This window comes from Manacus vitellinus, unplaced genomic scaffold (assembly GCF_001715985.3).
Source record: "Manacus vitellinus isolate BGI_N305 unplaced genomic scaffold, ASM171598v3 scaffold_2_pilon, whole genome shotgun sequence".
Classification (NCBI taxonomy): domain Eukaryota; kingdom Metazoa; phylum Chordata; class Aves; order Passeriformes; family Pipridae; genus Manacus; species Manacus vitellinus.
The window spans coordinates 45,767,004-45,788,383 of record NW_021940208.1 but is presented as its reverse complement, the minus strand read 5'-3'; the positions used below and the strand labels follow the sequence as shown (position 1 = coordinate 45,788,383).

Sequence of the window (21,380 nt, the reverse complement as noted above, 5' to 3'; positions counted from 1 at the left end):
TTCACTTTAATTGCTTTCAGAGAGTATGTTGGTAACTTTGGTACAAGGCATTGTCTAACCTAGATTCAAAGACTAATTCTTCTTACACTAGAGAGATATATTCAAGTGCTGAGTAGTATGGAAAGGAGTTTTGTGCAGAGGGTTTTTGAGTCAGTGCTTCCATTTATAACTCCTGAGTTTCTTCAACATATTTTTTCAGCCACTATTCACACTTTCTGTCTTTTTCACGTGTTGTGTCAAGAGCAGCAGGTGAAACTAAATCCAGGTAAACTAAATCCAAAGTGAGATGTGTTGAAACCCATTTCAGACTACATGGTATTGCCAATTGGCTTTGTGCCTCCATAAATGAGGTAGAATCGTATTTCAATTTGTCTGGCAAACAATAAGTTTTTGATATAAAGATCTGAGAACCTGAAAGTGCTGATGACAGTGTCCGCAGTGTGGATGAACTCTTTAGCTGCATGACGGCAATAACTGGCTGCATAGAACATAGAGTTCTTGTGCCAGAATGGTGTGGTTGAACATCCATTGAAATATTGAATAGCACAGACACAACCGTGGCAGTTTTCATTATACATGCTTACAAAAATGGCTAAACAACAGAGTGGGAAGGTAGTGAAACCTTTCAGTGAAGCGGGACGAATTGCCAGGTTTTATTTATTGTGATGGACCTGAACTGATAGCTATTGCTTCAGACCCACAGAATCACTTATACCTACTTTATTTTGATTTAATAATTTTATTCCTCTAGCACAGAAGGGTTGCATTGTGGGCAAGAATTGCTGTGCACTAGGAGCTTTTAAAAGTTATTTTTGTCGATGTTCTGAACAGAACTACTTGCATGCATGTCTGCTGTGTGTATTGATCTCATAGACTGTCTCCTGCTAGGTGGGTAATAAATGCTCAGCTGTGATGGTTTTGAAAGTCCAACAGCCAGATTAGCTCCAAAACAACCTCTGGTGTAATGATGGGGAAAGAATTAGAGAGCAAACAATGAGCACTCACCCTTTAAAAACAATTAAATAATTTATTTTGCATGCAAAAAAGGCTATTAGGAAGGGAATCCTTCTCCACTTGCCACTCAGATGTTTTCATTATAAGCATTGGAGTTCTGCAGTTGGCAGGTGGACTCTCCATCTCAAACTTATACTACCATATTTATTAATTTTTGTTAATGAGGCACCTATATCCTCTGCACTTCCAGTTAGTTTTCTATTGTGGCTGCTTTAGTGGAAAGTATTATCTTGCAGTGAACAAACTTAAAGAAAAGAGGTTTCCTTTTCTATTTATTTCTGTTTACAGGGTTTTGATTAAAAGAATAAACGTGTTTATCCAGCCACCTCAACTAAAACAAGACTGTCAATTTCTCAAAGCTCATAAAAGACTTGGTAAAATAAATCTGAGGCATTCATTCTCCTGACAAGCCGCCAGAGTCTGCAGAACTTACTTTCACACTGGCATCTTTTCTGCCCTTGATGTCATGTGCAAAACACGAGGATTTATGCCGTGCTAATCCCTCTAATGAGGGCTTCTCCCAGCTTCTATATAAATCCTGCTCAAAGCCGTGGCTGCTGGGCAGGCACCACAGAGTCAAAGCACCTTTTGAACTGCATTCAAGGCAATTAAGAGACTGGGATTAAGCAAACCCCCCAAACCAGCATCCTCAGCAGTGAGAGTGATTACCCTGGTTGGCTAGGGCATGTTGCTGTGGCAAGGCCAGGTTGTCCCACGGCAGAGATATCCCTGCTCCGCTCACTCAGGTCCAGTGGAAAGGCAGGACCTGCACCCACCTGTAATGGGCATCCTGAGGTGGCTGTTCTGGGCTGGGCTGGGCTACTTGAGCTGCTGCTGTCCCGCACAGGCACAGTTTCCTCGTGTCTGCATGACGGTGGAAGCCCTTCGCTTGAAGCGCTGCTGCCCAGCCTTGGGGACGGAGCCAGGCAATATCTGTGGGTCCCTGCAGGGCAGGGGACGGTGTGAGGGGGTGCAGGCAGACAGTCAGCCCTGGAGTGGCCCCTACACCCTTCAAAACGTGGATGACCGGGAACGGTGGCCCCTCAAGTTCTTCAACCATAGCTGTCGGTGCACAGGTGAGATGGGTGCTGGAGGGAGGGAATGGGGATGGATACGCCTCCTAACCTTGCTCCAAAGGCAAGAAACATCTCTGATGGCATAAGGCATCAAGAAGACTTCAAATATTATTAATTTCCTAAAAAATCTGCCATGTTTATGATACTATCAGCACTTTTTTCAGGGTAGCAGGGTCAAAGAAGTGTTTTCTCTTATGTTTTCCTCTTGTGCCCTGGAGGTGTCCCTGTAGCCACCCATCACCTTTCTCCACAAGGTTTTGGACCTTCCAGTGCTGCATTCAAACCTCTGTCACTGCTAATCATGCAGTGAACCTGGATCAGTGTGCATTGATCAGAGATTTATTCCTCATGGAGTAGTACTTTGCAGCACAATATAGCCCTGTGCACTGAAAATGTCTGGATGTCTGGACAGGGTGTTTCCCAGGGTTGTTAACTAAGTCTACAACTTACACTGATCCAAAATGTGTCTATATAACCACCAAAGAGGCCATCCCATCCTTTTCCTCCCCATCTCCAGCTGCTCCTTCTCACTGGTGACTTCACATGGGCTCCTGTGTTTCCATGCTGGAGGTGAAATGGATCTGGAATAAAGTTTTAATAAGACCATTTCACTAGTGCTGGCAGGAGGGAGGGGGTAAGAAGGTGAGGTCAGGGCAGGATAAGGTGATAAGACTTTTCTCAGCAACAGCCCTGGTCGAAGGAGAGTTAAAATGAGCAGAAACTGCAGACTCAGTCCAGAGTGCTGTGCAGAGCTGGCAGGAGATGACACTAGGAGTTGGGCAAAAGGCACATCCCAGGTATTGAAGTCACTTGCTAAGCAGATTTCAAATGAAGCTGGGATTTCTTGTTGAAAACATAAAATTGTTTGAATTTTCCAACATGAGAAGAATAGACTGCTTTCCTTCAGCTTGATTCTTAGAAATAGCTGAACTCTTTAGTCTAAAATATATCTTGGCTCTCACTATGAGAAAAGCCCAGATCAATCTGAGAAGGCAGCACTGCAGAAAATTTCAACCCAAAAGGTTAAGTTTTCCAATGCTCTTATCGACTGGAAACAGAGTGGTAGTGGCAGATGACTTAAACAGGTACATGGCATTACCGAAACTTCTAAAAACAATAACAACAGACTTTAGAATATAAATCAGCTTTTATCTCTTCCTTTGACTGGATTTCAAATGCTTGAAATATAAATGTGGAAGGACTTTTCCAGATGCTTTACAAAAAAAAAATGATGCAGGTTTTTTCCTTTTTAAAGGTTCTTATATACCTCCAAAACTTAAGTCAGGTATCACATACAGACACAAACCCTGAGTCAGAAGAATTCTGACTAAAGCACATGGGCATACACCCATATTTACACAGTTAAAGTAATTAGGACATGAAAACCTGGAAGTGAAGAGCAGTGGAGACAGACATGCATAGGCAGACATTAATTTCCTTATCCAAGGAGAGATAGGGATGGTATTTGATATTTGCAGGACTGAATCTCAAGATGCGTGAGCAGAATGTAGTGTTCTTTCATTCAGCCTTACTTCTGCTGAATTGTCTGCTCTCCTTGGCTCTTTCAATTTGGGTTCTCCTGCTGTATTTTTATTTCACTTGGATTCCTCTTTCTCCTTGCAGTTTTTAAAACTAAATATACAAGTGATAAAACATTAAGGTGGAAGGCATCCTTAAGGATGATTTTCAGAAAGTTTTCCTGGGCTGTACTCTGCTTGATGCTGTGTGCAAAGGCATTTCTAGGATAATGCTAAGAAGTCCAGAGCTGTGTGGGATTTGAATTAGATCTGATGCTTTTACAATGCTGGTAATTGTGGCTCTGTGTCTATTAGAGTTTTTTTGTATTTTTTTTTTCCCATTCAGTTTTATACACTAGTTGGCTGTCTGCACACCAGAGTTTTAAGTGATGTGACATGTGGTATTTATTAGGCATCCAGTGCCATGGTACCTATGTAACATAATGGTAGGTAACATATGGTACCTAAGTAAGATAAATTAAATATGCTCATTCAAAGGGACATGGAACAGTGCACATCTCTACTATTAAAGTATATTATCTGCAAACTGCCTCTTTGAAATGGTTCCTGGACTATGCAAACTCCAGCCTCTCCAAGGCTCTTTCTAGCACTTTAGGAGTAAAAATGGTAGTGTTCCAGTGCCATTTTGGCAGTGTTTAATTTAGAGTTTAGACACTGTGTAAATTATAACCTATGGGAACTCCAGCTACCATGTAGCTGATTATTTGATTAGACAGTACCATTTAAACATGTCATATAACTGATGGCTGTATGGTTGGAAACCTGAAGGAGCTACGAGGAACAGGGCCAGGATTTTCCAAAAGGGGGTTTCTGAAGTTTTCGCAATAAATTAGTCAATTTGAGCTTTCTGCTAAAAACTTCTCTAAGGAGAAAGGAACAACGAAAATTTGTCCATTCGTTGAAGCTGTTCACTGAGGGAAAAAGTCTTAAAATCATATCCATCCAATTCTAGATGATAAATATTTATAAAAAAGAAAAAATGGAAAGGAAGGGAAGGGAAGGGAAGGGAAGGGAAGGGAAGGGAAGGGAAGGGAAGGGAAGGGAAAAAGAAAAAGAAAAAGAAAAAGAAAAAGAAAAAGAAAAAGAAAAAGAAAAAGAAAAAGAAAAAGAAAGGAAAAGGAAAAAGAAAAGGAAAAGGGAAAAGAACCCAAATGCAAATATTGATAGTGGTTATGGGATCATATTAATTTTTTTCCATTTCTAGGCTTCAGCAGATAATATGCATTAGTCTTTCTTTAACTGGGGAAAAATGGAATAAGATTAGTACAACAGAAAGATCCAGCTTTGCTTCCCATTTTTTGTACCAAGGGGCATGGTCAAATAGACAGCTGCAAATCTGTTGTCAGGATGTTTCTTGCTGCATGTTTCACTCAGTGTGCAGCAAAAATATAATCTCTATAAAAAATATGAGATTATGCCATTAATGTAGTTGGAAGGTAGCAAAGAGCTGTTAGTTCCTGTCTATTTTCAGTTTTGAATTAATTGAATGTCTTCTACAATTGGTTTGGGTGCACCTAATATTAATTCTATTTATTTGAAATCTTAAACTGAAATGACCTGATGTCAGATCCTGACAGTGTGCAGACTGTGTGAAGGAGACTTTGGTAATTTGTTTTTCAATAAGATGTAAGTGTTGAATTAGACAGGGTGTTGGATACACTAGTCTAACCTTGAATATTGAGACTTGTAGCTAGTTAGACAACAAAGCGGTTTTTCAGTGCAATAGATTTCATTTAGAAGAAAATTATTTTAGAAGACTTATGAACTAAATGCTATTTTGAGTTCTGGATGATAACATTTTACAGATACATATCTGGTATAGCACTTAAAAACTCAAGACAGAAGACTATTGTGAAAAACCACTGCAGTCAGTCATGTGGTTGCTAGTACAGATTGTGCTAGTGATTAAACAATGACGTTTGAGTTCACTGAGGAGTTAAACATAATTATAATTCTTTTTTTCTGCTGCCACTTTCTAAGGTTTACATGGGGGCATGTGCTGATTATTGCCAGTTAAGCCATGTAGCTGATATGATGACCATCCCATGAGATAAAATTGAGCTTCTGAAGTAGTTATAAAATACACTTAAATTACTTATTGTAGGAGAATATGCCTGTGGGATAGTACTAAATAATAGCCATATCTTGATGATCCCATTAAATCCTGTAGTAGGTACAGATCTTCCACATCCTACAGACTATCAGGGTGTCTAAATGAAGAGCTAGAAGAGAGGAGAGTTAGCCATTTGTCTCACATGGTAGGAATCCTTATCCCACCTGCAGTGTGCTGGTATTTCAAATCTAATGTAACTCCTGTTTTAATGCAATGGCTGAAGAAATCTGAAAAGGAGTCCTTTCTCCTCATCTGATAAATGAAGCGTATTAAGCTGGTCCCTGTGGAAGGAAGAGGTGTGGCAGCTGCTCAGGTTTCATCTTGATACAATGAAACAAGGCAGAAGATGGTGAGTGTTGAGTAGGTTCATTTTTACTGAAGAAAAGACACTGACTTGATGGACTTACTAATTTGTGTTATGTTTGGTGTCTGGAGGCCAACCACATGTTATGACCCCTAAGAGGCAGAAAAATCCATGATCTCAGGCAATCTCTGGGTTTGAGAAGCAGCTGCAGTGGTATGTAATGACCGGTGTTAGTATACACAAATGATGTGTATAAACACATATCAAGGGTCACGTCATAAGAAGTGCATTTGTCTCAGTGCCATGCCCATGGACTGACCCAATGGGACAAGTAGCATGGCCACAGTGTCTACAGAAACAGTGAGATTCATCCAACTTCACTGAGACAGAGCACCATGAATGTTGGTAAGATTAGTCACAGAAGAAGACAGGCCCCACCCAAAGCATGTTATCCCATATCCAGACAAAAGGACTAGTGGAGAAGACATCCCAGATGATTTTTTTTTTGGCCAGCAGCAGTACAATGGTCATTCCTGGAAACAGGGGAACAAGCCAGGAGCATCCAACAGTGACATCATCTCCTGCCTGGGCACCAGAATGACCTCCAACAGTGTATTCTCTGGGAACCACAGGAGATGATAATAATCTCTGTTGTCCCTGGCATAGCCTCGGGAAGGTAGTACACTGAGTTGCTATGCGTTAGTGACTGAAGGTGAAAAAATGCCAAGGCGTAAATCCTTGCGTGTTCCTATGGTTTCTGTGTGCAAAATGATCTTGAATGGGTCTAACTGCCTTACTGAAAGTATCTACTGTGTGCTATATCCTGCTCTCCTAGAGCTGTACTATTGAAGTCCACCATCACCAACATAGCAGACATGGAAGTTAAGCTGTAAGAGGACATACATTTCACAGTATTGTCATGTGGGAAGTCCACAAGGCGGTAAATAAATTTTCTGAAAACCACAATGGATCATTTCCAGACCAGTGGCCTGGTAGAGTGCTTTAGAAACAAATACTGCAAAAGTGGTTTGGGTGGGACATAAAAAACCCTAGGTCTGATTACTGCAGTCATTCCTGTTTGCATTATAGGAAATCTCACAGACCTTCATCAGCTTCTTGCCATTTCAGCTGCTGCATAACAACAGTCCGGTGATGCAAGGAGTCTGTTGAAAGAAAATTATGAAAAGCAGGTTTTGATATCATAAAGTGTTGCTATTATGTGTGTTTCTGACAATAGAACATTGCAAAATAGACCCAAGGATGGCACAAACATGTTCAACACAATCAGCAGAAATATTGCAGTGTGAAATACCACTTTCCCTGGAAATCATCTCCTCCTGTTTGCCAGTCTCCTCTGCAGTCCTCCTACTTACTCAGTAAAAGCTCAGGCCACATTGAAAAGTGTCTAGGGAAGCGATGGAAAGAATGGACCCCTTGGATTCCTTCATAGATTGGGGGGTTAAGGGAGAAAATCCTGCAGAGCATCAATTGGAAATAATTATCACCTGCCCAAGGGAAACAGGTGAGAAGTCGTCTGTCCACCTGGCTCCAAATGCCACACAGGTGGAGAAAAGGTTTTTTCCCATGTAGATGCTTCAGTGTTTCAGGCTTTTGCAAATGTTTTTTCAGAGACTGAGGAGGCACATAGAGTATACCTAAAATACAGATATTGTCTGATAAAATGATTTCAGGCATCAAGACCTGCATAGATTCAAAGGGCCCGGACTGAAAGAGGAATAGGCACCATCAGAGCCTCAACAAGTGACTGGTTCTGGTACTAAGACCAGACAGGACAAACCTGGTCCTGCACTGACTTTGGTTCTGATAGTGCTGTATGATGCTTATCCAGCACTGTGAGAAGAGGGGTCCTTTAAATGACTGCAAGTGTTACTGCCAATCTCGAAAGAGGCTGTCGACAGATCTTTTTATGGTTAATTCTTGCTTTTTCGTCCTTCTCTTAAAAAGGATTGAAGTGTACCTTTGAGTGTGAGGCATCAACAGATGCTTTCCAGAAGTTCATGGTCCATGACTGAAACTTGAGCAATATACATGGCCTAATTGGCAGTGTTACAAGATATTCCTGATATTTGTCATCTGGTCAGTACAGTATGTACAGTATGTGATGGGCCTTAACTGCTAGGCTGAGCCGTGAAGAATGAGCAAGTACACAGACAGTGGAGTACACTAAATAGATAACAGTAATAATGCTGTTCTGATGGGATCCTCAGGATATTGTGATCAAATCAACCTTCCATGTTATTTCCCCTGCCATCTCTGCCCTCATCATAATAACATATTCATACAATCTTCTTTCTTTCATAAAACTATAACCTTCTTGCTTTTACTGGTGTATGTATTCATCCTTCTAAACCAATGCAGACCTGTGGCTTCAAGTGCCTTCTGCCCTAGATGGAACATGGCAGCTGAACCCGACTGCTCCTACTTGCATTGGCACAAAATGTAAGCCATGTATCTGGAAACTGTCCCCATGGTATGCCATCAAGTTGTGCATGATCCAAAACTTTGTTGAAGTCTTCGTGCTTGTGGTCCCCAACCTTAGCACTGGTCCTAAGCTTCATGGTAGCATGTAAACTTACAGACCTCAGGGCCCCCGAAATAATCATAAGCTGTACAAAACCACATTTAGGAGTCCTCATATCATCTTGGTAGGTCTCACAGAAGTCTGTCACAAATGTTTAGAGTTCGGTAGCCCTTACCCTAAGAGGCAGCCATGAGTTACAGAGTCTTCTTGGTAACATCCCTTGTATCCTCGTGCATCTTTGAATTTGGTAATAAGTTCTGTAGCCCCTGACAATCTGAAATCTTACTTTAGTGTTAACTGTTGTTGTGCTCATAGACTCAAGCCTACAGCCTAGGGACATTTGTCTATCCAGGAACGTTTCATAAGACACTTCCCCATCCCCATGTTAGCCAGAACCCTGTCCTGGATCTAGCAGCAGTGATATGTGTGGTAAGCAGTGAGATTTTCTTGCATTTTGTAAAATGATTGGCATGGTTGTTGCGGAGTGAGTGTGTACAGGGAGTTGGAGGGGTGGGGTGGGGTTAAGGAGTCTCAGTGCAGATTTTTGAGAATGGAGTGGAGATCCCAGAGGACACGTGGTTGCCATTCTGCTTCCCCCTTCCCCTGGCAGCAATGCCCGCTGTCCTACACCATTTATATGCCAGCAGCCTGCCGGCAATGCAGGCAGGAGGGAGGTGTCCACTGCAGGAATGGTCGGTTGTTCCCGGTTTCCCTCACCAATGGGGGATTAAGCTGCAGCAGGGCCTTTCTGCTGCTACCAGCTGTCTGCCACAGTGTGCAAGAGACCACGCTTAAAGCAAACTCTGCTTTCCTGGACTCTTCCATCACATCGGAGGGTCTGACCTAATAGCCTAGAGCGGACCTGATAACTTGCCTTAGGAATAATGCCAGCAGGAAACGATAGTTGTGCAGTGTTTCTCAGGCTGTTATTGCAGCACCATTTAATAATGCTTAAAGCATGACCAACAGCACCCCTGGTGCTTGTCCTGGTTTGTGATACACTGTTAAGAGGTGCTAATTTCTCCTAAGTTTTGTCCTTAAGAGAACTGTTTTGTTTGGGGATTTTCTTCTCTACTTAATGATCCATGTGAACTGACCCTGTTTTTGGTTTGATCCTCGAAGAACAGGAGTACTTGAGAGCCAATCCAGAAAAGCACTTCATCATGGTCTTAACCTCAATTGCTCAGCTGTCTATTCACTGAGACTTCTCACGTGCCTGAAGGCTTTGGAGAGCTCTGAGCACCTCAGGGCATCAAGCCCATTACGCAGCGTTTCACATCCCCATCTGACTGTGTGTGATTCTTGGCCCTGCTGTGGCTCTGGGAATCGAGCCAGCCATCCTTCTGGTTAGGCAATTGGCAAAGCTGCCAATCTGCTCAGCTCCTGTCCCTTCCAGGAACTGGCATCTCTGGGGGAAAAGAGTGCTAAATCTTAATTCTTCTGCATTTCACTGTTAGTTTTCCCTGATTCTTAATGTCATGACTGCTTGTACCCTCTTGATCCAGGAAACTTTGGTGGCTATAACTGTGGTGACTGCAAGTTTGGCTGGACTGGCCCTGAATGCAACACGAGGAAGCCAGCAGTTGTCAGGAAGAATGTCCACTCCCTGACAGCAGAGGAGAGAGAGCAGTTCTTCGATGCTCTAGACCGTGCAAAGACAACCATTCACCCGGACTACGTAATTGCAACTCAGCACTGGAGAAGTCTGCTTGGTCCAACCGGAGAGGAACCGCAGATTGCCAATTGTAGTATTTATAACTACTTTGTTTGGCTTCATTACTACTCAGTCAGAGACACGCTAATGGGTTAGTGCTTTTTTTATCCAATGGGCTCTGCAGGTAAAGGAAAGGCTGATGAGTATCACTGCCGAACAAAGGTATACGCTTAACACAGCTGTGCTACCTCATTGAGCAGTGAGTCCCAGTAGTAGGCGCAGCACTGTGGAGTAAAACAGTTAGTGGTGAGAAGCTGGTGGTCATCCATAGTCAAGGGAGATGTCCTTTGGACCTGCTGTGGTCCGGTCCCCTACCTTGTGGCAGCTGGAGCACACCAGTCGCAATCCCTGGTGCATCTTCCATCTGGCAGGGGGGCAGTGCACAGTATTCATCATTGAGTGAACTGAAGTGTGGTCAGGCAGTGACTGACTTCAAAAAGATGTTTCTAATCCACAGGACAAGGCAGTGCTTGCAGTGGCAGTGGTAAAGGGGCTCTACAGTGTTGAAGGCACAGACCATGCACAGATATTTGGGACCAGAGTGCTACTGCTTTCTGTGGTCTTCAGCAAGTCACTAAGGATGGGATTTGCCTGACTAACCACAGTCAGCTTTTAAAACCAACCTAGGTTAGAGGTTTGAGTATATAATCCCATGCTTTCTCCCAAATCCAGATTCCTAGTCCTGATTGCTTTTCTAGACAGGAGTACCTATACCAGCCCCATTTCACCAAGCCTACTTCTTGCAGGAGGAGACATCAACCAGTATGGCTTTTCTACCTGGCAGTCCTCTGTGCAAGCTGAACAACCCATATCTATCTCCTTGCTGGAGGGTGTCTGCTACTCTGCAGTGGGTTTCATTCAGTTTGTCCTTCTCACATGGTTCCATTTTGCAGGGCTGAAGGAAGCAGTCTCTGCCCTAGTGAAAGCAAAGGTCCTTCAGGGGACAGGACAGTCATATGGAAAGGGAAAGAGGCAACTTCTAGTGCTGCTGCAATGGTAAATAAATACATATGTGGGTTGAAGCTTGCTGCAGTGATAAAAAAATCCATATGTGGTTTGAAGCCTCTCACATTTGGGTATCTTAGTTCTTGTGTAACAGCAAAATACAATGCAAAAATAACAAGCAAAATTTAAAGAAAATTGGCAAAGAATGTTGAATTATTGTTACCATGTTATGGAAAATGCTGAGATTCTCTTGATAGATACATGGTGTAAGTCCTGCAGCTGAGCAATAGAATGAGATAATGTGGTACATATTAGCAAAGAGCTAGAGTTTGAGAAAGTAAAACTGCTTCTTAAAATCAAAATCCACTAAAGCGAGAAGAAATCTTCACAATACCCAATGTTGTAGGGAATGTGAAATTTTGAGAAACACTGAAGAAATATCCCCAGAGGAGTTTGTTTCACTTGTTCCAAGTAAGTGATGTTACTTCTTATGTGTGCATTCTTTTCAAAGATACTGAGCTGAAAGTCCTTGTTTAACTCCACTCCAGGCAATAAAAGAAGGTGCTGTCTTTCTCTCAAGCCTCATTTGGTTCCTAAATGACTATTTTATCTTTCCTTTGTAGGTCCTGGCCGCCCCTTCAAAGGTATTGATTTCTCCCATCAAGGACCTGCCTTTGTCACTTGGCATAGGTACCATTTGCTGTTGCTGGAGAGAGACCTGCAGGTTAGCTGAACAGCTTTTCCCTTTCCTGGTGTGGCTTCTCCCTTTTGCTATGTGACTTTGTTGAGCCAGCCAAGGGTAAGCTATTTCCTAGGATAGTTTCTTACCCGAAGTCCCAGAAGTATTTGCTCACTGATCCTTTTTTCTGTTTTGAGTGAAATTAGGGCTTTCAGGATACGGAGGACTGAACAGTTTCTCACTGTGAACAATGATGTGAAGGTTATCACAGAGATTTTTTCCCTTCATTCACAAATGAGGACAGAAGATGTAAAATAATAGTATATATTAACAAAATCAAAGTGACACTTTAATGTAAAACTTGGTAACAGATATTGTCTGCTGATGTTGAAGATGTCATCCCAACGAAACTAGCTCTAAATATCACTCCCTTTAAATGTGCCATATTATACAATTAATACATACATATATTTATCAATACATCTTTTTAAAGATATATATGTTAACATGCCTGATGGTCAGTTACAGAAGCATTAACTCATTTCCATTTGCATGACATCTGCATTGGCAATGTTACTGTATTTCAGCCTTGCCGATCTTCATTATGAAAATGGTTGCTATTAAATTAGCTGCAGGATCTTGTTTGTGTGAAATCGTATCTAACAAGCAAGCACAAGCAAATGCACTGTACTCCCCTATTAATACCAGTTCAGATTCCTCCCCAGGGCTAGCCTTTCTGGAACGAAAGCCAACCACATGCACAATTTTACCGATTACCCACTTACATCACTCAGAAAGCCTCTTAGTTGCTTAAGGCTCAATTCATCTCTGCTTCTGCTCTTCTGCCTGGTCTCTGAGTTGGCAGAAATCCTAACGTGGCCAGAAGAAGTGCAGTCCCACAGTAGGGAAACTAGTGACAATGACTTTGCTTAGACTGATTTAACGCCCCAATCTTTTGAAAGGAGTTGGAGCAGCACTGTGAAATGCATGTAGTTAAAATGCAGAATTAAAAGCAGAATATACAGTGAAATATCCGCTGAATACTCAGTGAACAGCTTGAAGGCATCCCTTTCTTTCTCTTTCCTTTGAAGGTGATTCCCTGCTAATGCGTTTCTGTCCATTGCAGCGACTGATGGGCAACGACTCCTTTGCGCTGCCTTACTGGAACTTTGCCACGGGTAGAAATGAGTGTGACATCTGCACGGACCAGCTCTTTGGAGCATCGCGGCCTGATGACCCAGGGCTGATCAACCTGAGCTCCAGGTTCTCCCGTTGGCAAGTAGTTTGTAACAGGTATGAAAATATCTAGGGCAAGCTTGCATGCTGACCAATCCTTGCTTTCATTCAGCATTCACAGCATGGGCTGCTCTCTCAGTGTGAGTGAGCAGCAGGAAAAGAGCCAAGACGTCTTATTTAAAACTGGGAATCACTGTCAGTTTATGCGTAGATGTGCTGTATAAACTTTCTCACCTGGTATTATGGAAGTATATTTTTTAAAAATGATACTTCTGGTACAGAATTTTAGTTGATTCAGCCAATTTATGGCTGCAAAGGTCTGAAGAGTTTACACTTTGGCAAGTATCTTTCTAAAAAAGATAGATTTTGTGCCTGTGTGTTGCTTCTCTGTAATATACCTCCAACCGATCTCAGCAGCAGAAACAGAAAACTGTTTTGGCGTATAGAAAGCTGGAGATAGGCTAAAAAATCTGCTTCCTTCTATTAGGTGAGACCTTAACCCTGATACATTTTGTGCAGTTTGAGGATTGACTTCGAAGTGTCTGAGATTTCACATGAAAAACAGCACAGAGCCAGCCAGGAGCTTGCTGCCAGCTCTCTGTAGGCAGATACTGATTCGTATGAGAGCAGGGCTTTGATGGGGGATTCAGGTGCAGGATTGGGCCGCTGTGACATAAGATGCTGTTGGTTACAACACCCATATATCATTCTTCTCTCAGCTCAGGGGGAGCATGCAGTCAGTCAGACAGAAAAGTACCAAAAATTCAGGCCTTTTCAGAAGAGCATCTTTCTCTGGATACCTAAAGAGCTACTTGAAATTCCTGCTTTAGGCACCAGTTGGCTTTAAATCTTGCCCCAACTTTTTCTGTAAGATAAATAATGCTTTGTTTTTTTCTTGAAAACTGAAATGACTAAACTTTTGCATTGGCAAGGTTAAACAGGAAAGACCTTTTGTTTACTTCATGAGTTTCTGAAAATGCTGTTTCATTTCATATTGAATAAGACATATTTTTCTTTTTTCCAGAAGTCTTACAGTGCTTTTCTCCTCCTCCTTCCCTCTTTCTCTCCCTGATATCAAGGACTTGATCCGCATTAGCTACTGGGCAACACCTGTATCAGCAAGATGTTCTCCAGGCCCTGAAAAAAGAGGATGTAATGAGTTGTAGTTGCTTTTCTTCTAAAGGGGACGAGAGATGGAAAGTGAAATCCTGTTTTCTGTCATTTATTGCATTTCCTTAGCTCAGACCACAGTGGGACTTTCCTGTTTTCTTTGTTTGGGACTTTTTCCCTTTTTGCTAAGAGTTAAAAAAAGTGGTCCTTACTCAGGAGTGAAAGTTTCTCAGTTCAAAATTGAAAAGACTGTTTCAGATTGCCTGATGAAAACTGGTCTTCTAAAACCCTTGAGAGGGTAGAAGGCATGACCGGAGTTTGGGCTTCCCTTTTTAAAAGCTTCCTATCTCTGTGGACAATGAGCCTGGTAGCTCTTGGTCCAAATGACTGATGGTCCACAGAGGATGCAGAGCCACAGAAAACCATGGCATGGTGACGGTCTTGCAATATATTCATCTCCCACAGGAGGTAAGCTGACATGTGCCAGGAGGTGTCTGTCCCCAGCCTCTGCTCTGTCACATGAGAGCTGAGGCCTCTTATACTACAGGAGAAAAAGCCAACAAACAAGTCATCACCTTCTTCTAACTTGTGCCTCTTTCTGTTACTTGCTCAGCTTGGACGACTACAACCGCCTGGTCACGCTGTGCAACGGGAGTGATGAAGGGCCACTGCAGCGGAGGCCGCCCAAGGGCTCCAGTGAGCAGCTGCCCACCATGGAGGATGTCAGGAGGTGCCTGTCGCTGCAGGAGTTCGACAGACCCCCCTTCTTCCGCAATTCCAGTTTCAGTTTCAGGTTTGTCCTTCAGCTCCTCTAGAGCCATCTGGGTCGCTGGTTTTCTTTATGAGCACATTTGTCAGCCGAATATGGTTCCTTGATGGTGCTTTTACCCATCCGCAGGAATGCGCTGGAGGGCTTTGATAAACCAGATGGAGCCTTGAACTCCTCAATGCTGAGCCTTCATAACTTGGCTCACTCCTTCCTGAATGGGACCAGTGCTCTTCCTCATGCAGCTGCCAACGATCCCATCTTTGTGGTAGGTCTTTTACCCCCAGCGTGACAGGCAATGGTTGTGGCTCAAAGGCACCTTTCTCACCAGAGGTTTGCAGAACAAGGAAAATTAATTCCCTAAAAATTTGTCTTTTAATAGAAAAGAAGGAATCTTTTATCTTTTCTTGAACACTGCCACACCTGCATAATAGTCAATAAAAAAGGAAAGAAATCTCAGGGTGATTTGTAAAATATAAAATAAGATTCTGGGGAGAAGAGCTGCTATTCCAAGTCACATTGCTCTGAATCCTTTCATTACGTGGTATCTAAATTTAATGGCTTATATCAGACAATTTTACAGCAACAAGGTAAACTGAAAGTGTGGCTAGTTAATTTAAAGCAGTAGACTGAGTAGTTTGTTTCTTTGTTTCAAAATTTACAGGCTAAAAGGAAGCACATCTAATATCAGGGTCTCTTGGGAAATAGAAATAATGTGGTTTCACTGGTGCATTGGTATAATGCTGCACTGCAATGGGCAGCACAAACAGCAGTGTGCAAATAAAAAGCCAGCAGTTGACTCTGCTTATACATGTTTCTCTCCTAATAAATTCATGCAAATTTATTTTCCTTTTTGTTAGATTAAACCACAGTCATTATATATAAGTTATTTGTATATTACATCTATATATTAGACATATATGTTTCTTTCTTACCTATATTTTAAGTTTGCAATCTTTTATTGGAGAAATTAGTCCAAATACTTATGTAGTGTTCTCTAGGTTATTTCCTTAATAATTCTTTAATTCCTACATTAGTTTCTTTCTTACACAGTCAAATTTATTTCACTACGCTGCAATTTTATACACAAGATTATTTTCTATATGATATTTTCTAAGTTTTTTTCCAGGGTTGTAATTAAAAAAACACAAGTGCATGTTTTACATGAGGAAATCAGTTTAGATTGTTCCAGACACTTGTATTAGGTTTCTGAAACAACTTTTCTGTATTAGTTAACTATAGACCTATAAACACACTGAGCAACAGCTGATCAAATTCATGGGCACCTGGAGCTGTGGAGCTGGTGGCACACTCTAAAATGAGCATGATGGAATCAAATTTCCTGCAACTTCCCATACTTGTTCAGAGATGAGAATGATTAAAATAATTTTGAAAGGTACATTCACCTGAATGATCTCAGTGGTCCCTCACCTGGGAAGGTGAACCTGTCCATTTGATGCCAGGACTGTCTGGAGAAACAGCTTATTATGAACAAGCAGCAACAAGGATGCATACAGCAGAATGTCCCAAGAAGGAGATCAGTTTAGTCTTCCCCTGAGCTTTCCTAGTTTCCCATTCTTTAATTCCATCTAAATTAAATTATCCTCTTCTCTCTCTTTCAAAAGCTCCAGCCACCTTAGGTGAGAGTGTTTTAAAGGTTGTTGAGTTCTGAGAGAGCTTAATAAATGCGTGTGCCCATGCCTGGATTTGCAGGTTCTTCACTCCTTTACTGATGCCATCTTTGATGAGTGGATGAAACGTTTTAAGCCCCATGACAATGCTTGGCCTGATGAGCTGGCCCCGATCGGTCACAACCGACTGTACAACATGGTCCCATTTTTCCCTCCTGTGACCAACGATGAGCTCTTCCAAACTGCGGAGCAACTTGGCTACACCTATGCCATTGACCTGCCAGGTATGCCTCAGAGGTGTGGACGCTGTTCCAGGCCAAGTGATGAGACAGATCAGATTTTCAATGACACAGGCATATATAAGACAAGGAGCCTTTTGCAAAACACGCAGGTCTATTTGCCTGCTCACTAGTAAACACATATGGTAGCAAAGACAGGTAGTCACAACTCACCATGTAAGTCTGCACATGCTTAGTTTCCTTTGCTGCAAAACACATCAGCTGGAACTGCTCCAGCATTGTGAATAGCGCTCCTCTGGGCTGAGTAGTTGATTTTGACTCCTGTTCCCAATGTTGTTTATCCCAATGTTGTTAGAGGATTCTTTAACCCATCAGAGGGCAGACACTCTTGCAGGGAGCTTCTCTGGCTAATGCCAGTCATTGAAAAATACTTTTTCAGCCCAGGAGCCTGTGGTTTAAAATCTGTTTTAATCTGTGGAGACTGTTTAAAGGTCTATAGACTACAAAAGATTGAAACCCTTGTCCTTGGGCTGCATTCATGCAGGAGACCCCTGATTTGTGAAGGCATGGTAGCTTTTGCCGTGCTTTTCTTGGCGTCATCCCTAGAATTTTTCCTGAGAATTTAAACTTCCCCTTTTATGGAGTTTAAGTTTTCCTCCCTTTGGACTACTATACCCTTCTCCTACTTTGAAAATGCAGCTGTCCCTTGAGCATGAGGCATCCAGAGAGGAACAAAGGCAGTTTGTGATTCTGCTGCTTCTCATCTTCCACCTAAATAAATTGTTAGCTCTCTATGAAGGGGTGTGTGCATGGCCTGTGTTTAGACAATAAAGCTTTTACATTTAAACCCTTCTCTTTTATCTAAATATATAACTTGCTAATTGTACTTTATATAATCACATTAGAAATCAACATATGTTATTATGTGGCTGGCTCTTAAAAGATGGTAAAGTGGTAAACAATTCATTTTGTGACCTTGCTGAATTTTGGAATGATTGCCCTCAACTATTTTGTTGACAGAGACTGAAGACTGGGGCAAAAGATTTTCAGTTGCTTTTATTATCAGTGTGATGTCTCCCAGAGCCATCTGTCTCCTTAAACCGATTTGTCAAGCTAACTTCTAAATACCTGAAGTCCTCTTCAGAGCTTTTTGTTAATGTTTAGTCAAATGTAATTATTACATCTCAGTATATGTAGCATTTTTCAGAACAGGACTGCAGGGAATTTTTGCTTCTGAAAGCATAAATAAAAACACAGAAATCCAGCCAAGTAGAGCAGTGTTATTATTGGAATGGACAATATTATGTTAGAAGACAGTGGTTCCTTAGAAGTGGTTCAAAATCAGCAGATATGATCTGGAGCTGGTCAGCAGAACCACACTAATTAGTGTTTTCAGTTAAAAGTTTGACAATAAGCTGCTTTGTTGTCTACAGGAAAATTTGAGGGTTTTCTATTGACCAAAATAGCTTGTAAGCAGCTTTCTTGGAAAGTCATTGTAGAAAGAATTGCTTAAATAATTCATAATTTTGGCCAAATTAGATGAAAGAATGTTTTTTTTTATCTTATCACTGCCAATCTTTCCCATTGCCAACACTTTAATTTGTATAAAATGTTGAAATTTAAATTCAGCTCTAGACTTCTCAGGCAGGAAACATCTCCAACCCTAGTATGTATCTCAGTTACATGGTGCATTACCAGCATCCCCTGTGGCCTGTGGGTCACTAAGCTGCACAAGTAATCGTAGTTATCAGGTTGTGGGAAATATTATTTCTTCCACGTAATTTGGAAAATTAAATAATGGGCTTTCCTCACTTCAGTCATTTCATATTTGCAGGTTCCCTTGAAGAAACCCAAGCCTGGGCTGTCATGGTTGGATCCACAATAGGAGGAGCACTTATAGCTCTGATGGTGCTTGTACTGCTGCTTGTGCTTTTCCAGCACCGAAGGCAGAGAAGAGGTTTTGAACCACTCATGAATGTGAGCTTCAGCCCCAAAAAGTACATGGGAGAGGCCTAGTGCCCTCACTTTGTGTCTTTGCTTATTCTTGTAGAAAGTGACCTTGACTGACTTACTGAGATCTTAGCTGAGACTTTATCACACACTCCTTTGGCAGCTGACTAAATTGTTCTCATTCAGGTTTTTCTTGTTATCTTGTGAATTGTAATGTGTGAGGTCTCTGGGTACATATGAGCAAAGCCCAAGACAAGTTAGATTTTGCTCACTACTAAATGTTATCTGGAGCGTGTGACACTTGTAAGTCATCCTCTATAGATTTAGATCAAGACAGCTAAGAATCCAAATAGCAGAAACTTGAATAATCAAGATAATTTTTCACCTCAATGTGTTCTTGATTTCATTTAGGAGCATTAAGATGTGCTGAAAGTTATTAACTCTACATATATATTTGAATAACATATTATTTTACTGTTATCAATAAATATTCTGAATAACATAGTCTTTTTTTTTTAAGTTTCAAAATGTCTCCTGCAGTTTGACAAAATACTATAGGAACCCCCTGGTTACAGTTTATTTCAGAATCATGATCAATTCTATGTATTATTTTCAATCAAGCTGATGTTAACAGTAGGCAAAGTCTGAAACTCAAATTCTCCTAAAATATAAGAGCAGGAGTTTTCTGACACCTGCATGTGCACTCATGTTTTACCTCGTGTTTTACCTTCTGGGACCCAGGACTCAAGGTAACGAAACTGAGACAGCTTGAGTTACCCAGGTCTGCAGGTGGGGAATTAGGTTTGGATGTGGCACTCACTAGACCCCATCTTAAACATTCTTTTATATATTCCCTATATTTCTTTATTTAGACATAGGTTTGAACCACATTTGGCTGGTTTTCCTATGTTATCTTGAGACAGGTTTTTTATACAGCAAATGAAGTCCTGGACAGATTTTGTCAGCTTTGGTGCTTTATATATTACATTAATGGGGTGTTCACACAATACTTTGCGTATCGTGAAGTCCTGAGTCTTAAAAAAACGTTGCTTTTGTAGCCTTGAATAAAAAAAATTCAGTTAGTAACAGTTTGTGGTATTTCTTCTGGGCCTGCTCAATACTGCCTATGCGAACTAGAAAGATGATGTCAGCAGGTTTTGAATATGTGGAACTCACAAAACTTATCTCTAAAATGTGGACTTTTTGGGTAAAAAAAAATTATTATTTGCTCACCATCCACTCAGATAGCCCTTGCTGTGTCAGGCGGACAACAATGTGGTGCCATTTCTGCTGTTTTGGGGGATTCCAGTGCACTTGTTCCTGGCTTATGCCCAAGATGTCAAAGGTTGAAGCACTTTTCATACAGCAGCTCAGCCCAGTACCTTAGCTATCAACCCAGGCTGCCTTTTGGGGTATTTTACTGTTTAGGAACCAGTGTTACGCGGTGCTGATGACATCAGATGAGGTCTCCAGAGACCTGGTGTACACGTGTCACATCAGTTGGACCCCGATCAGTGTCAGATTGTAGCTGGGTCTGAAACCTACATGTGCCTTTCTGAAGGAAGTGTCAGCTGTTTTCCATCACTACAAGACTATGGGTCTTCACATAGAATCACAGAAGAATTTGGGTTCAGATCATCTAGTCCAACTCTACTGGAATCAATGGGGACATCTTCAACTACAACAGGTTGCTCAGAGCCACATTCAACCTGACCTTGAATGTTTGCAGAGATAGGGCATCCACCACCTCTCTGGGCAACTTGTTCCAATGTTTCACCATCCTCATTGTAACAAATTTATTCCTTATATCTAGTCTAAATCTACCCTCTTTTAGTTTGAAACCATTATCCCTTGTCCTATCACAAGAGGCCCTGCTAAAAATTTTGTCCCCATCTTTCTTATAAGCCCCCTTTATGTATTGAAAGACTGCAATAAGATCTCCCTAGAGCCTTCTCTTCTCCAGGGTGAACAGCCCAGAACACACACCAGTTCATGCTAAATATTAATTTAGAGAGATGCTGTTGGATGGAGATTGACACATTTCTGTCCTTCATGGGATATGAATGCCAAAGTTTAGCATGCACACTAGGCTATTATTTCCAAGGGTGAATGAGGCTTTTCCTTGGGGTCACAGGGTGATTGACTAGCTTCATCACCTTGCAGGTTTGCACAGTGCTGTCCCAAGGGTTTGCCTGGCAAACCGCCCCACAGTGGCAGTGGAGGAAAGGAAAGAGGAAGGAAAGAAAGGGGAGAGAAATGTCAAAAATGTAGCACAGTAGCTAACTTGTTGTAACAGATTTTGCCTAAGAGCTGGTGGGTAAAGCAGAGTTGTTCTGCTCTCTCTTGTAAATTGAGTGGAAAGGTATTTTTCTTTCCAGAAGAAAAGCAATGAGGGCATTAGACTGATACTATGCACTTAAAAAATATTAGGGTCAAAGACCCGTGCATTCCTTTTTCCACTGGCTGGCCCTTAGTTTAGTAATTCGGGCTTTAAAACTGTGACTGGTTTTAACAGCTGCTTAT

The 21,380-nt window shown here is 41.6% G+C and overlaps 1 protein-coding gene across 1 annotated transcript; it reads left to right on the top strand.

Annotated features, from left to right (window-relative positions):
* Positions 1-1,609: 1,609 nt before the first annotated feature.
* DCT (dopachrome tautomerase) lies at positions 1,610-19,357 on the top strand. Its single transcript, XM_018071027.2, has 8 exons — positions 1,610-2,090; positions 10,093-10,392; positions 11,870-11,970; positions 13,052-13,218; positions 14,885-15,064; positions 15,170-15,305; positions 16,751-16,952; positions 18,742-19,357. The coding sequence occupies exons 1-8, from the start codon at positions 1,700-1,702 to the stop codon at positions 18,921-18,923; spliced, it is 1,659 nt and encodes a 552-aa protein (XP_017926516.1). The 5' UTR covers positions 1,610-1,699; the 3' UTR covers positions 18,924-19,357.
* Positions 19,358-21,380: the final 2,023 nt, after the last annotated feature.

Excerpts from the sequence above, each read along its gene's own strand:
- DCT (XM_018071027.2), top strand. The coding sequence starts at position 1,700 with ATGTTGCTGTGGCAAGGCCAGGTTGTCCCACGGCAGAGATATCCCTGC. Across the intron at positions 10,393-11,869 it reads AGTCAGAGACACGCTAATGG|GTCCTGGCCGCCCCTTCAAA; the intron begins GTTAGTGCTTTT and ends TTTCCTTTGTAG. Across the intron at positions 15,065-15,169 it reads AATTCCAGTTTCAGTTTCAG|GAATGCGCTGGAGGGCTTTG; the intron begins GTTTGTCCTTCA and ends ACCCATCCGCAG.